The 16,579-nt window shown below is 45.9% G+C and overlaps 1 protein-coding gene across 4 annotated transcripts in view; it reads left to right on the top strand.

Moving 5' to 3' along the window:
• Positions 1-16,579, top strand: part of LOC114871753 (protein outspread) — a 115,287-nt gene that overhangs the window by 51,972 nt on the left and 46,736 nt on the right. For all 4 annotated transcript variants that reach the window (XM_029178063.2, XM_029178061.2, XM_029178065.2 and 1 more), the window contains exon 3: positions 13,584-13,649. In XM_029178063.2, the coding sequence (XP_029033896.2) occupies positions 13,584-13,649 (66 nt within the window). The remainder of the gene's footprint in view (positions 1-13,583; positions 13,650-16,579) is intronic.

Genomic DNA, 16,579 nt, shown 5'->3' with positions numbered 1-16,579 from the left:
AACTGTACATACGGCTCAGCTCGACGAGCTCAACTATTGTCGATCCACGCGTACACCTTCCGTTCGTTTCGTGCGTTTGCAAATTCCTAAGATCCACCTTGTTAACCGGTAGCCATTTGATTTTTCAGAATTTTATATAAAACGTCTATGAATGATGGATTCAGCGAAACGGTGCACGAACGAAGAAAGAGTCCTCAAAAATCCTCGAACGATAAAATGGAAAAAAAAAAAAACAAAGGAGCCCGTTGAATTTTCATCGTTATGAAAATTTTCCAGTGAAATTCCGGAACAACTTTGCACACGGCGGTCGGTCGGGTTAATCGGTCGTTAATCGTTACGATCCTGTGGCGCCTGGCACGTATTTATCCTAACGGGAGAATCGCTAATAGTCGGTGCGGTGAGCAATCGCGGACCGCTGTGGACAGGTACAGTTATACAGATAAGACCACCTCGATCGTGGCACGTTCTCGTATTGTGGAATTTCCGTAATTCGACTGCGTACCTTTTTTTCCTCTTCTTTATTTGATCACCTTTCATTATATTATTTTTCAGTAGACAATTGCAACGGTAATCGTAGCCGTTTCCTTCGTATAATACCGTATAATTAGCCGTGTAATTCGTAGCGGGACAATTAGTAGGTTACTAAGAGATATCGTCGCTTTTAACAAGTCTTCATTAAAAGCGTTATATCATGAATTAACGGTGAATCGTGTTGTCAGGATATGAAATGAGAAAATACCTTGACCGCTAGGTAACTCGTTCTTGAATTCATGGCTGATGATTTTACTCGTTTAATTACAAAAGGATGTCGCTAGAATTATACATTGAAAATTTCGGTGAAGTTGCCGCTTCGAGGACCTTGTTTCTTTCGCAAATGTCCTTTCGAGCAGCTACTGCGAAAATAGAGGAAGGAGGTTGGCGTTGATCCGATGAGTCATACGCGGGGGCGAAGAGAAGGAAAGTAAGTACGCCCGATCGAGGATGGATCTCGAAGGGTTGGTCTCGCAGGTGGTTCGATCTTCCGAGCAGAGTGGACGCTGGTGGACGCTGGTGGACGCGTCGGTGACGCGGTGGTGGTGGTGTTACGGTAGGTTATGCCTTGCATTCCACTCGAGGTCGACGAACCGAGACGAACGCCTGCATGCACGGCCACGTTGCTTGCTTCTGGCCACTGTCCGGCCTGTCTTGCCCTTTCCTTTCCCTTCTTCTGCCTCTCTTTTCCCTTTCTTCCAGTCCTTTCCTCGAGAGCTCTCCAACCAAAGCGACTACCTCGCCAGACACTTCCTCGTCCTTTTGCCTTTTCTCCTTTCCTATTCTGTCACTTATCAATTTCCCTCTTTTCTTCGTTTTTTCGATGGAATCGATGGATTTCGATGAAAATTGGAAGAATCTCGATCCTGTGGATATTCTTTTATTATACGTGCAGGTGAAAGAAGGTGATCAGATGTTTAATAACATGGATAATTTGAGAGGGTGTACAGTTGTTACAGGTGCGAACTGTACTCGAGAACGTCTGCATTGTTCGAAACCTTCTTACCGATTCAATTTCCTTATCAATATTTTCGCACCTTTGTTCGTTTGCAAATATTTGCCTCGATAGATGAATGGAGATACGCACTTGGGCGTCTCAATTTGAAATTTAATTAAATTTAGAGAGAACAGAGCTAATTAGTCTGATTGGTTTGATTAATCGAAGATAGGCTAGTTTTCTCTCTGGCTTCGATCTGGTTCGTGAATCTTTACCAGCGGTAATAGCAAAACAAAATTATTTGTTCGGTGGCGATGGTTTATTAGCTGGCGAAAGAAATTGTAGAATTTTCATAGAGCCAGCAACGAGGTTGCTTTCTAATAATGAATCGCAGAAACTGGCTGTTGCGCTTCATGAAATATCTCTTCTCGAAATGATTTTATTATTCATCTTAAACTCTCTAGATTTTTGTTTTACTCGCTGCCTTGATAAACTTTCCATTTTATTTTCACGGATCAACGATGAACGTTTTGTGAAAGTGTACGTGTTCACCGGGAATCGTCTGATACGTTTAGCGAGTAGTATTTACTCAACGATTCTTCAACCCTTCCACGTGCAACAGCCTGTACTTAGTCACGATTATGTTAGTTTTCGCCATTTCCATCGAGCAGGGAACACGCAAGCGACGAGCAACGGTGCACTGCGCCAGCCACGCTAATTGCACCGATTGTTCGCCTAATTGCAGTCATTTAACCGTGCTTGTCGGCGCCCGTGGCACAACTTCGCCGAACCACAGGATGCATTCGTAGGTACTAATAAACACCGGTGAAAACGAGCGTAACGCCGCGAGGCAGGATGCTTTCTCTGCGAAGAACCTTCCCCCGCTCGGGAAAATCGGCGGAAAACGCGACCCGTTCGACATCGCGTCGATGGGACTGGAAGAAAGAAATCGAGCGACTCTCTTGACGATTTCATTTCCTCTTGATTGTTACCGGCAACGAGTTCAAGTGTAATTGCGAGAAGAAGCAAGTAGGAGAGAAGCGGCCACTTTCTCTTCCCGTTGACGATGTCCACACGCGTTTCGACAGGCGTCGATAACGCAAGAAGAATAAGAGTTTGACGGTGAAAGGCCAAGCTATTAATTCGCGATAATGATAGCCGTAAAGGAAAAAACTGGCTCGAGCGAAGGAATCCAGATTTTCCTGACGGCAAAAAGGCGGGAAAGCGTGCGGGCGACTTTCTTGGAGACTCCTTTTTGTTCTTCTTAAATGCTAGAAACTGAAGATGTAATTCGTGTGATTCCGCTCGAAAACTTTCCTTTACTTTGTACATCAGCTTTCGTTGTCCTAAAATACAAGTAGATTCGTGCGTCGCCGACTTTCCGGACGGATCCTTGGTATCTATTGTATAAAGAAACATAGTGGCAAAGAATAAATCGAAGGGTAAAATTTCTAACAAGGGGAACTACCCAAGTGTTACACTCACTTATTAATGAAACTTTGCCAGCTTGTAGATAATTTGTCTCTTTTTGAATAACTAAAATTCTATATAATTCTAAACTTCGAAATTTTTCTCTTTCATTCATTCCTCGCAGTATACTTCTCTATAGCTACCAAGGACTTGGATGCCGAGAAACCATTTCCAGATATCCTACTCGTTTCCCAGTGACTCGTGCACTCCTTTAATTATCGCGTGGCTATTATTGCTCTTAATTAGCTTGATTGTTGGACGATCCAAGTCGGGGGAGTTGACAGAGGGTTCTAAGACCGAATGGCACGCGGTTCGGGCTGTACTTTCGACGGGCTGCTTTCACGATTGCACGCCTTTTGTCGGCGCGTCTCTTGTTGCTGCAATTAATTGGATGGCCAGAGGAACGATAAAAGGAAATGCCATTCCCTTTTCCGTCAGACAACGAAGCTTTATCTAATGGAGCACGGATCTTGTCCTTCAGCAGTAATTAATTCAATCGGATTTCTTCTTTTTTCTTCGCGCTACCAATTGTTATCGGTCGCGATAACAATTCCTCCGACGCGAAACGCGAAGGGCGAGAAGGCCGGTGGCGGCGCGATAAACTCGCAGCATAGATCCGTTTCCGCTCGACTCGGAGCAAGCTGCTAGCTATGTCGAATTATAGTCGATTACGATCGCTTGCTCGCCGCCGTTGCTTCCAATCTCCTGCATTTCACGCGTCGCTGCTCGTAATCAGGCTTTTATTTATTGGTCAACTATTCGTTGGACGATAAATAAACTTGCTGCTTCCCGTAGGAAGATGAAATTCTTGCCGGTGAAAATTAACCGTGGACAATAATTTATCGATGGACGATTAATTGAATGGAAGGATTCTGATAAAATCGGGAAATCAGGAAATCGGAAAAATCAGTGTCAGCAATTTATTCATGAAGAATTCGTAGAAGATCGTTATTCCACGTTACAACTATGCTCGCCCGCCTTAGAAATCTTCTTATTGTCATCATTGTTGGAACTAAATGGTGGTTCAGCAAAAGGACGAGCGCGCAGGACGAAGGAAGTAAGGAAAACGTCTAGTATTGGAGAAGGAACGCGACGCGATGCGGCGTGACGAGACGAGGAGTGCACGTGCTCGTTTTCAATCAATGGCACCCTCTAGTAAGAGCACTCGACATTCTCCTCGCACGTGCCGATGGCAGTAACCTCGAAGACAATGACATGCCGACGACGAGCGCGTCGCCGCATGTAAATGTAACCTTTTGCCAGTCCGTGGAAGACGCTGCTGCGAGTCGCGCGCGCCGAGTGAAAGGCGCGACGTGCCTCGATTCCTCTGCAATCTACAACCGATCCGCTGCCTTCTCTCGACACTAGGAAATGTCAGCTGATACCTGATCGCATTACGTTTGTTGTTTAAACAACCGCTTGTCTTTGTTGTTGTTTACTCGAAAAATCTCACCCGATTTTGCATAGGACGACTCGAACGTGTTCAAGAGTCAATCCACGTATTCGTACCCTCATCCACCAATTATCATAATTATCCGAAGGGAAGAAGGTGTTAATTAGGTTCGTCTTGGAAAAAAGTAGAAAACAATAGGTCTCGAAAGTCCATTCGCTATGAAGAAGAGGTCGTTTTCACGGTGGAAAGCAAAGGGAACGAGGCGATCGCAAGCGGACTGAATTCTCCAGGAATTCGCGGGCGAATTCTTTGGCGCGGTGCCGAAGCTGGAGCTTCTTCTCCCCGAAGAAGAAGGGCAGCTGGAATTCCTGGCGCGCTAAATAAGGTCGCGTTCAGCTGGACGAGCATCCCGCAGCGTCGCAGAAACGCGGACGTCGGGTGTGCCAAGCTTGGAAATTGCCTCGGAATTTTCCGCGCGGCCATGGAATTTCGCGCGATTTTTACCCCAACCCGACGGGGTTAAATTGTACGCCCCTCCCTTGGTAACGACCCTATTACCCGGTGCGTCGCGTCGTTAACGAGACTGCATCGCGTTCGCAGCGGCTCGATCGAGGCAATTAAGTCGAAAACCAGACGATTAAAGATCGTCTCGAGCCCTTTTCATAAAATTACACTCTACGTGAGAATATTTGTTGCAACAGTGATCCTTTCGAAGAGGACGTAGCTATCCTGGTTAATCATTAATTACCTTGATAGGCGATAACCGAGTCAGTTATTAGTTTATAGGTGACTACGGATTAAACGCGCATTCAGGTGGACGAACGAGCAAGAAAGGGAGGCTGGTCGCGCGCGAGTAATTGGGATTAATTAAGTGGAAAGCGTGAATTAAATTAACGGTCCGACGTCGAATAGAATCGCGTTACATAACGAGACTAGCAGCGAGAAACAGGATTCGCCAGGAGGATTCTAGTTGTGAAGGATGCGAGAGGATCGAAGGTTACTAGCCTCGCGCGATTCCTCCTCTTCGTGCCAAGTGAATGGCGACATATATGTATAATAAAATGTCCCTTTCGTTTTGTTCCTTGCAACGTCAACAATGTTGATATAACCAACAGGATTGTGAAAATTTAAATTTCACTTATTTTTCAATAAGGGGTGTCTCTGATTATCAATGATACCAATAGTTCAGTTTCAAATCCAAGACAATAACTTAATATTCTAAAGATACCTCATCGTTTCGTGCTGAATCAATGATAGCTTACGATAGGTGATTTTAAAATTCCATCCAACATCTCCGTGCTTTCCCTTTCCATGCCCATTATTCCACGATCCGCGGTCGAAACGACGTCCAATTTTGATCGATTCCACGATCGATCGCGAAAGGTCGTCTCGTTAGGAGTTCGTCTGTGCAATAATTCGTTGCGTAAGCATTGCCAGGCGGTACCGTTCGTGTGTCGCGCACTCGCTCCTACGTCCGGGATGTTCGCCATCGTCCTTTAACCTCACCTGCCTTCTTCGTGGCTTTTACGTAACGACCTGTACGATCGACCTCTCTCTCTCCCTCGCGAGATTGCCGCTCGTCAGCCGATCGAGGCAACGTGTAAATCAATCAGTCGAGTAGATTAAAATCGCAATGGTCGGACGCGCGACCGTGCGTCGCCGACTTCGTGGAAAGGCATCGGAGCTGCAGGTGCAGCTTCACCCTGTTGTCTTTCAGATAGTCTCGCTTTGTAAATTGAAGTTTTCCATTTGCTACGTTGCCAAACATAGTAAATAGGAGGCAGTTGTCAAGGAGAAATTGAACAGGTAGAAAGAAAGCATTCACGATTCTTCGACATTCTTTAAAGGGATAAACTAGCCGGGCAGCTAGGCTGACTGGTGAAAAGTGGCCGCTTATCTGTCCCGCGTAGACAGCGAGGAGAGCACGGGTCGTTATCGTGCGGGATGTCCTGCGGGAGGACACGATCTAAGTAGCAAAGTGTGTAAGGCATGTCGAACTATCGATTGGCCGACGTATCGTCGACAACGGGAGGTCGATACGCCGCCCATAGAGAGAGCACAGGTTCGAAAGCCGACGATAAAAGGACAAGCGAAAAAGACTATCAAGGTACTACCGTTAATTGAGGATGCAGGAGAAAAGCGCTACTTAACGATTCCGATTATACGAACGCGTTTTTCTACTCCGACCAGGAATTCCTCGAGGAATTAGCGTCGACTGGTTTGAAGAAAAATTTCGAACAGCAATGGACAGAGTCCGTCGAAAGGATTTTTCTAGTTAGGAAAAGTAGAAAAATTGAAACAGTATCGGGTAGAGTCTTTTCCTCTCTTTGTCAGAAAAGCGATCGGCCATGGATTCCTCGTTCTCGTTCTCGTTTCCTTCGACGTTGTTCGTCTTGTTTCTATTCCGTGGCTGGCATTGTCCTCGTGGCGCGAGGAGTAATGTAATGGGGCCCGGTACGAACAGGCTACGCCATTGTGTTGGGATTTATTGAACGCGGCCGGGGGACAAAGGTTTGTCACTGCAAATTATGATTCGTGCAGGTATCCCTTCTCCGGCAACGAGAAAGTCGCCGACCAATTACCGCCTTTCTATTTTACGAGCTTCACTCTTTCATCTCCTCCTTCGAATCCTTGGTGTTTTCTTCCAAACTTTTGCAAATTATCGCTAGAGATATCGATATCGATTCTTCTTCCAGCCGAATTTGAATCGCTAAAATTTCTAGCTTTGCATCCTAATCTATCGAACCTCGAGGATCTTTTCTTTGATCACCTTGGTCTCCTGTCTCGCTGGTAACGGTACAATGTCGCCGAGCTTATGGCAACGCAGAAATTACGAGGCCTTCCTCTTCTGGCCCCGTAAATCCGACGTATCTGGCGCAAATAAATCACAAGGTGGCTGTGGAAGGTTAACTTCGCGTGGGCGAGACGCCTCGACGGCGAAATTTGAATTTGCATCCGAGAGAGAACTCGGAAGCGAACGGAAAAGGTTATTATCCCCGAAACAACGCGTAGCTCCCATTCAGAATCTTTTTTTTACGAAATCTTTCCAATAAATTGTGTTGGTGGAAGATCCAAAAAAGAAAATTAAACAGAGGTTCGCCGCAGCCTTGACCTATCCCTTAGGCGCGGTCAGTTAAGTTAAATAATCGCAAACCAACGAATTATCACGGCGCAGCAGCGGCAGAGCGTGAAGATAAAAATCAAGCAGATGTCGACGCGTTGATCATCGTCTCGCCTCAGGTGAATTCACCGGGTATATCTACCGTATCGCGAACTATACCGGCAGGAAAGCGGTGACCCGCGACACACTTTGTCGTTTCAGGATAACCAGATTCGTATCGTTTCAACGCTCGTTTGTAACTCGGCTGGAAATTCCAGCGGCGATTATTTGCCGTCTGCAAAGCGACTGGATAACGAACAATGATCGACGAGCTGCATTACTTGATTTGCCAGTTAAAACTCGCTCTTTATCTCTACTCACGACACGATCCGTCTATCCCGCGTCAAATTTTTTGAAAATTGTTTATTGTTCCTCGAGTTTTATCGTGTTTTGCATTCAAATCATTGCCTTGATCGAGATCGAGATATCATTAAAATTGAATAACGTATAATCTCTAAATATATTGAATTCTTTCGTTGTTCGACATCGTTGAAAACTTTGTCCACGATCGTCATTGACGGTCATCTCTATTCTCGAACTTTTTCGAGTTCACGATCAGCCCGAGTATTCTACGATGATTTATTGCGTCCTTTTAATTGGCTGCCTCTCGCTGCGTTCGCGTTCCCTTCGATCCGTTCCGTTTAACAAACGGTTTAATTAGAGAGTCGCCGATTTTCCCGCGGAGAGAAAACGTCTGGTCCCGTCTCGTCCAGACTCGAGATGAACACGCCAGATATTTTGTAACCAGTTAGTCACAGCGGCTACACACGCGTTGCTTTCATCAAGGTCGCTGAATTTCTCCTTCGACTCTCGTTGCTGATAACGTCGAACCTGCTCAGTTGCGAGTCCAGATTCCTCATTTTTGCCTACGCTATCGTCGCTGATTTCTCCTCTCGCGTTCCTCGAAAAACCTCTTTCTCTCCCGTCTTAGTCGTGTGGCTGGAATGGGAAAAACAACTGCTCGAACTAGCAGAGAAACGTGCTCGATTCTTTTGATCGATTTTCTTGGAAAATATCGTAAAAATTTATGAAACTTTACTAATCACCGAGATGAGGGAAATTAGCAAAATTTCAGAACGTCTTGACGCGGTTTTCTATACTTTCGTATGATTTTCTTTTAGAATGCAGTTGCATCTGGCGAAATTGCACTCCAATAGATAAGAGATTACGATTCGGCTCAGCGGAGCTTCACCAATTAGTTGGACATTGTCTAAACAAGCGATCGTTGTTTGCGTTATGCATCGTTGTCGCGAGATCGCTGACTTTCACCCGGTTCCCGGCTTACTCCGAGTCGAACACCGGTGTCGTGCTTTCTCCGATGCACCTGTCTAGCTCTTTAATTAAAGCGGTCGATGGATGGCGAGCAAGAGTACGCGGCTCGATTGGCTCGTTACTTTTCGGATCGATCGCGTCGATCGTGACCGCTTCGTCGCACCTGTACACAAGCCGATCCAGATCGATTCCACGTAAATTATCAACGCGTGTAACGGTAGCCGTGTAACCATGCGAGAACACGTACCGTTCGATACCGCGTGTTTAGCATTCTTCGTTAATTGTCGAATAAATTAGAAGTGAAGAAAAAAATGAGCCTCACTTGAACGCAGAGGAATTTCACGCGCGTTTGTTCTAATCATGAAAGAAGTAGGACGTAACATGGTAGAAATTAAGAACACGATTATTTAACCCTTAGAACTTCATTTATTTTCAATATTATTGCTCGTCAACTTGTATTTATTTTAAATCAAATTAAGTAAAATTTAATGTTTTTTTATAAGTTTCACAAGAAAATTTATACGAGTTCAAAGGGTTAATTTTTCAAGATAAGCTTCCTCTACCTTTACCCTTAGGAAAATTAATTAAAGGGTGCTGACATGACCTAAAATACACGAATACTGCTTGCGAGAGCAAGCGTTAAGCGTGAAAGCATTAGGAAGAAATAAGCTGGACTATAAATAAATGTCCGCGGTGATGGTCAGAACAAATCGTGATATCTTTAGCGACGCGCACGTATTACCCAGGGAACTTTCTTCGAACGATTTGAACGTGTCGACAGGATGTTTGCGTCTCTCGGTGGCGGACGATCGCGATAGTCCGACGCGGCGCGAGGGTATCATGAGTGAAGCGAGCGGCGATCGCGGAGGATACGGTCTACGGGAGATAATCAGCCACCAGGAAGTCGAAGCGGGGACTTAACGATCGATTCGATCGTAGATTATCCCGTCAAGAGAGCTGGGAAGAAGCTAACAGCGGAACGAGGGGGCGCTTGCATTTCGATGGAAAAACGGTGGTAATGATTAATTAATGGGATCGTTCGGTATCGCTAGGTGTTTCGTGATCGATCGATTTCCGACTGGAGACGATGACGATGGGTGTTTTCAGCCGGCGATGGGCCGGCTAGATGGTACACCCTGATACATACGGTAAATTGATATATTCGCGTAACAAGAAAACCAAGACGGTAGCCTACATTCTTGATAAGACACCGTGACTAAACGTCGTCCTCGACGCGACCCGACCAGCGAATCGTTACGGACGGTTTGCTGGTCGATGATAATCGATAACCAGGAAGTGCCGGATGAAATTGGAACGTTCGACGACGGGATAGCAGATCTAGCTTATCAAGGTTGATGAGAACGCCTCCGACGAGGATATATCCTTTTTATTTTCCTTTCCTCCGATCGATTTGTTCGTAGGAGTCGACGATTAGTCTACCGAGGATGAAGATCGACGATGGTTAACACGTTCGCTAATGATGTTCATTTGCGTGGAACATACGGCTATATATCAGACGGTAATTTCCTTCGAAAATACACGAAGAATCTCTTTGGAAACTTTGATTATTCCTTAATCAAACTTAATTCCTCTCTTTCCATTCGACGCGAAGGAATTCCAATGAAAAGTCATGATCCTTTGGGTATCCTGGAAGATGGCTCGAATCGTGGTCGTTTGATCGAAGAATCGCCAGCGGTATCGACGGGTCACGTTACCGTTCAGGTCAGATTGGTCCCTTCAACAACCTCGCCCATTCTCCGTTCGAACACGGCCAACTTAAGTGATAGCGCGGCGGTCTATGCATGGTAGCACGCCACGCTATGACCACGCCACGTGAGAATCGTGAGGTAAACACGGACACGGACTCGAAGAAGATACAAGCTGATCGGTGACCAGGAAGTCGCACGGGAAGTCAGGACGTTCGGTGCCAAGTTACCTTGTCACGAACACCTTTCGAAGCATTCCTCTTCGCTTTATAAGTTATTAGCCGAAAGATACTCGACAGATTCAACTATGCTTCGGGCGGGATAAGAATTCAGGAGACTCGTATTTTTTCTCAAATTTACGCCACATCCCTGTTAATGGCCTTATCCGCGGCATCTTCGGTACGTTTCAGCCTTTGAAACCATTCCGCTCTAAATCTCGATGGTATCGCGCGACATTACGCGCGTCTTCGCGCTGAACATCAGCCAGCTTCAACGCGTCCTCGCGCGATAATAAATTCGTTCCCAACTTCCGCGATCGATGAAATCTTCCCGAAGAAACGATCGTGCCTCGATAATTCCCCCATTTTCATTTGAAGCGGCATCGATGATCGAGCAGCATTCGACGTCGTCTGGATAGACTGGATTGTCGAAGCGTCCGGTGGAATCGCGATCTCTCGTCGCGACGCGAAATTCCCCGTGTCGCCAATGACAAAGTGGTATGTTCGCTCCTTTTTTGTCTACCTTCCCGTCGAGGAAATATCCCGCGCCGGATGATCGACGCGATGCTTGCGCGCCAATGAAACCAGAAGTCCTTGATCCGTGGGCGATGCAAAACGATCCTCGTTGTACCCGGAAGAAGTTGCGGTAGGTCAGCGTTTCGTTCCATCATCGATGACTACCTTTCCTTCTCGTTCGTCCTGCTGCCCTTTCGAACGATGGATCTTGAGTGAATCTTGACCCAGATTTAGAAGAATACTTTGATCAAAATTAGACAGTGAAATTTTCACACGAAAAGACTTCGTATGTAAATAGAAAAATCAAATGCATTTGCAGTTGCGTGGAACGAGTCTCATTGTCAGGGAACAATGAGTTCTCTGTCGTTTTTTTTATCGCGACATACGTTCCCATGAGCATGCAAACGATCCACGTAGAGGCGTGAAAAGAATGGGTCGGCTCGTTATCTTGCTCGTAACCGTTGGAACCTTGGTGATTTTGCTCATCGATGATCGGAACGGGTTGAACCAGAAAGAACCGTGCTGGTGGGCGGTGTTAACGACCGGCTGTTCAAACCAGGAAGATATGGTAGGTCAAGAATATGCGGGTCCCTCGATGCACGAAATTACGACCTGCACTTGGGAACAGACCTATTTCCTACAGAAAGTAACCTACTTTCGATTAACCCTCTTCTTACAACTTTCTTTTTATTTTCACGGGATAGAAAAGTTGAACTGAAAACCCATCGGAGCGAAACAATATTAATTGTAATTATAATTCTTAATTATCCCGAGCGTTTAATTTTGATGATAGATTAAGAATTTCAAGGATCGACCTGCTTTCCATTATTCCAATGGCTCGAGTTTCAAAGTTCTTAAATCAATTCTCTGCACGTCGTGGTCCATTAAGTGGAAAATTTCATACTCGAACACCACGAGCTTGAATCCTAGGGTCAGGACCCTAATTTATCGTGGAGAGGTAGGCGGCGAGGGTCGTATAACCCATGGAGGATGCGATCGTCTCGAGAGAGTGTTTGACAAACCACGAGACTCTTCCTGGGTTAGACAACCCAACCAACACCGACTCCTTTTAAATCTCCTTCTATTCTCGTCTGCGAGCATACTAATTTATATTTCCTTCCCGGTGTAATCCATCTTCCATAGAAATAGAACGTAAGATTGAAAGTGTTTGCTCGTGATGGTAATTTTATTTTTCATTCGAATACAGACGTCAGACTCGTGAATATTTATAATTCTGAATCGAACGAATTAATTAATTTATTAAACGAAGATGGTAATCTCAGTTACTTTCGCGAAGATTCTGAAAATGGTCACAGTTCAGCAGGGGTCGATCCTCGTGGGTTGATCATCGACGAGGGGACGCGTTGTCATCGAATAGGCAGCTAGGTACCGTTGCAAAATCCTCTTCGATCGGAGCAGGCGACTAAGAAAGAATCGCGTTAGTCAAGGAAAGAAGGAGAAAGGGAGGCGAGATTTCAGCCTACACGAGGCGGCGTGGCGGTATCTTCATCTGGTAATTATTCAGCGGAGCTCGCGGATCCGTACGAGAGGGGCCGGCACGTGCGTGGGAAGATCTCTCGTGGAGGAAGAGGAAGAAGCAAGAAGAAGAAGCGGACGACGCCGCGCCGTGCCGTGCCGTTCGAACAATGCCGCAGGATTGAGACGGTGCTGGAGAAAGCACGGAACCCGAACGGGCCCGTAATCTCTTCCTCGTGCTGCAACGCTTGCTGCAACCTCTGCGTCCATGCTTCTCGCCTCGATAGACTCGATGCACCGAGGGAACGTGCGAAAATTCTCTTGGCATCCTCGCTACTGCACCCGAGGATGCACCGCCAGATGCGTTCGATGCACTTCGCGAAGTTTCACGACGATTAACACCTTACCGATTGCAACGATGAATTTCTGTTCACGTTTCAAACGTAATAGTTGACTAATTAATAGCGTGGATAAAGAATTTGAAATTCAAGGTGAATCGTTGTAGAATGGAAGATAGAAGGTACTTGAAAGGTTGCTGGCAATGAAAGCGAAATTGCAAAGGCGCCGGTTTCTTCTTTTTCCTAGCCTTTGTTTCTAATTAACGGCAGCATCGTGCTAATTGTCCAGCTGCCGCGTCTCCGAGGGATACCTTAGAGATTCCTGCATGTGGGTTGAGCAGGCTCGGTCAGGGATTCTTTTCGCTTGATGCAATAAACGTTTCCACGAACGGACGCGACCGAGTGTCATCGAAAGTGAATTCTTTACGCTTCTTCAGCTCTAGCTAATTACTTTCCCCGTTTATTTCTTGGAATATTTCAGACGAACGATGTCATTTCACGCGACCTATTTATCGAATTCTAAAGTATCTTATACTAACGATTTCTTTCTCTGTTTTCTGTTTCAGAGGTGGCAAAGAAGATGGTTTGTGCTGTACGACGATGGCGAGTTGACGTACTCGGTGGACGAACACGTGAGTTTTTACTAAATCAATTTGATAGAAATTTCTTATCCGATCATCCGTGAAGAATCGAATCCTTCTTAGGCTATCTTCGTTCACGAAACGATGGCTAGTCGAGTTCGAAATCCGCTTTGCCGTAGGAAAATCCGTTTACCGTATCGATACGGTTTCATTTAGTTCGTTTAACTTTTACTCCGAGTCTTACAATCTTATCGAAAAATTCTCCTGATCAATTTCACATTCGAGTCACGTTTCGCGAGTTTACGTTGAGAAACGCGTTGGTAAACGACGAAGATCGATGCGGAAATATCTCTGACGGTTCTTCGAAAATCGTGAACTGTCGGAGGAGGAACGTTATGGCTGGCAGTGAATCAAAAGCTGCCTCTTGAAGCGGCTCCCTCGGAGTCTAGGAACTGCGTCAGGTTCGAGTCAAATTGTTGGTGGTCGAGTGGCTCGTGCAGGGTCATCGACAGCCTCGTCAATGTCTTCGACATCGAACGTGGCTACGAAACAGCTGCGAATATCTTGACGTCGATGACCACGTTTATGCTCGAAACTGTCAGAATTGATTTAAGCTCGACGGATGAACGAGCGAAGGCTTGTAAATCCTCTGCATCGTGCTTCTATTCGCGGATAGGAACATCGATGAAACAGGAAGGGGTATGTATCATTTAATTTTCTCCAAATTCACGCCACTCGAGCCGTGAAAAATAATTCAATTAAAATATCGTACGACGTTGGTGAGAAGCGATCAGGGTGCAGGCACTTTCGTCTGAATTATTCCGACCCGTTAGCCCAATTTCTCATTGCTGCTCAAGGACGACCAGAATGGCCACGAACCAAGGGCCGAAGACACGCGTGCGTCCGGTGTGCGGACGCATCGCTTATTATCTGTTTCGCATTTTTCGACCGAGATTATTCTCGAAACGAATGGACCTCTTAAGCTCCGCGACCGGATCATTAATCTGGCTTCGAAGATGGCCGAGTTGTCGGCCGTTCGAGCAAATGGATCCGCAGTCCTTCGCGGTCCCTTAACACGCGCTATCACCTTCTCCGCATCGAGCCTCGTTATTTTAATTTCGTTTTCGCGTGTGCGTCGCCGAGAATAGGATCCTGATTCCTTCGGATGAAATCGACTCCCACGTGAAACGCGCACGGAATCCTCCTCGCGATGGGACGTTATACCGAATGGGACACTCGATGTTCATTCAACGACACCTTTCCGCGCCGTCTTTTTGAATAGCGTTAGTAATTTGTGACGGCGCGAGTTTACAACAATGGCAAGTAGAAAACTTGATGCTACGTCAGACGGAAGTGAAAATTATTGAGAGAAACTCGTTGAAAGTGGAACGACGTCTGAATCTCCATCGACATTTGTATTCTACGGGTAAATTAACGTACGAATAATTAAAGGAAATGTATCTACAAAGTAGATGACCATCCAAGTGGTAAGCTAGAATCAGCGAGCGTTCATATTCAAAGTAAAAAAATAAAAAAGGGAAATGTAAAGGAAGCATCCCGTCGCGTAAACATTTATCAAGATTCTTTAAACGGGACAGGCGTAATCGTTCGATTGGCCTATCCCGCGCCAGCCCAATAATCGATAGTTAATTGGAAATGACATTTCTCAAGGGAGAGAAGGTGGTCGGTGGTTGTCCAGTATAATCGGCGATCCGGTGGTAGCGCGTACGATACGCGAAATGGTCACCGGTGGCCAATTATGCAAATCCGCTTACGGGAATAGAAGGAACTGCGTGGAATTAATCGTTTGAATTGGAATGATCAAGCCGTTGCTATCCGGCGTTGTACGCTCGGCAAGGTTCCTTTTCAATTATCGCGGCTTTCTCGTCGCGGTTAGGGCGCGATCAGCAAAATTGGATCGGTCGATCTGCCATTAATTATGCCCCGTTCCCTTGCTCTCGCGATAACCCTCGCAACCGAGCGCGAAAGGTTCTTCTTCCACTTTCGAACGTGCCAGAACGGTTGGCTGGCACCGTGCAACTGCAACTCGAACAGCTCGATCAGCAGGGACCGATATTACTGGCCGACCAGCAGGCGGCTTGATTTACGCGCGCCTAATTAAATGAATTAGCCACTTGACACCGGCATAAATTATCCGGGTGCATCGTTCGCGATGCCTCCAGACGCTTAGCAGATTTGAAGTGTGCTTTTCGAGATAGAGAGAGGGCAGGGATGACTTCTCCGACGGATTGTAATGAATCGTATGTGTAAATCCAATGAAACATGATGTAAGAGTTCTATCATGTACTGTTGTACTCTTCTATGCTCGTTTGTTTGGGTTACCAGCGCGATCATAATTCTGTTGATGAGCAGCTAGGAACATTAGAGCGGATCGTGCAATTGTAATTTCGATCGAAATTATTCTCTCGTTGAAATGTTAAACAATCTAGCGAGATGATGGAATTTTTATTTAATTAAAATTGTGCGCGTTCTGGTAGAAAATTTGGCAAATTATTTCCGAGGAATAGTTTCTTTTTTTACAGAAGTTGGCCATCGCGGCGCGGTTTACGGTTACCTCGCAATTAAACTGTGCTCTAATTGGAAAGCGGGCACCGTTATGATATTAACGCGGCCGACGGAATAATCGACGAATCGTAGGTGGAAGGAACAAAGGCAACCCCTTAATGGCCGCGTTTCCCCGGTTATTATCCGTGCCGCTATTGTGCCACGGTTCATTAACATTTATCGACGACGCAACCGTTGTCTCGCCTGGGCTAGCCGATGGCTATCGTTTAATTGGGGTCAGCTGATTAACTCGTGTTTAAATCGAGCATCTATCCGTGTGCCGTCCAAAGAAAGAGGCTCATTCGCATTGTTGTAGACGTTATCGATCTCGTCATCTCGACATCATCGACATTCTGCATTGTTACACACCCGACGACAGAAACGTTTCCTATTACCCTCTTCTCCTCTTCGTTGTG

The sequence above is a fragment of the Osmia bicornis genome, chromosome 12, assembly GCF_907164935.1.
Source record: "Osmia bicornis bicornis chromosome 12, iOsmBic2.1, whole genome shotgun sequence".
In the NCBI taxonomy this organism is placed as follows: Eukaryota; Metazoa; Arthropoda; class Insecta; order Hymenoptera; family Megachilidae; genus Osmia; species Osmia bicornis.
Note: the sequence above shows the minus strand (reverse complement) of the source record. Positions and strands in the feature narration are given on the sequence as shown.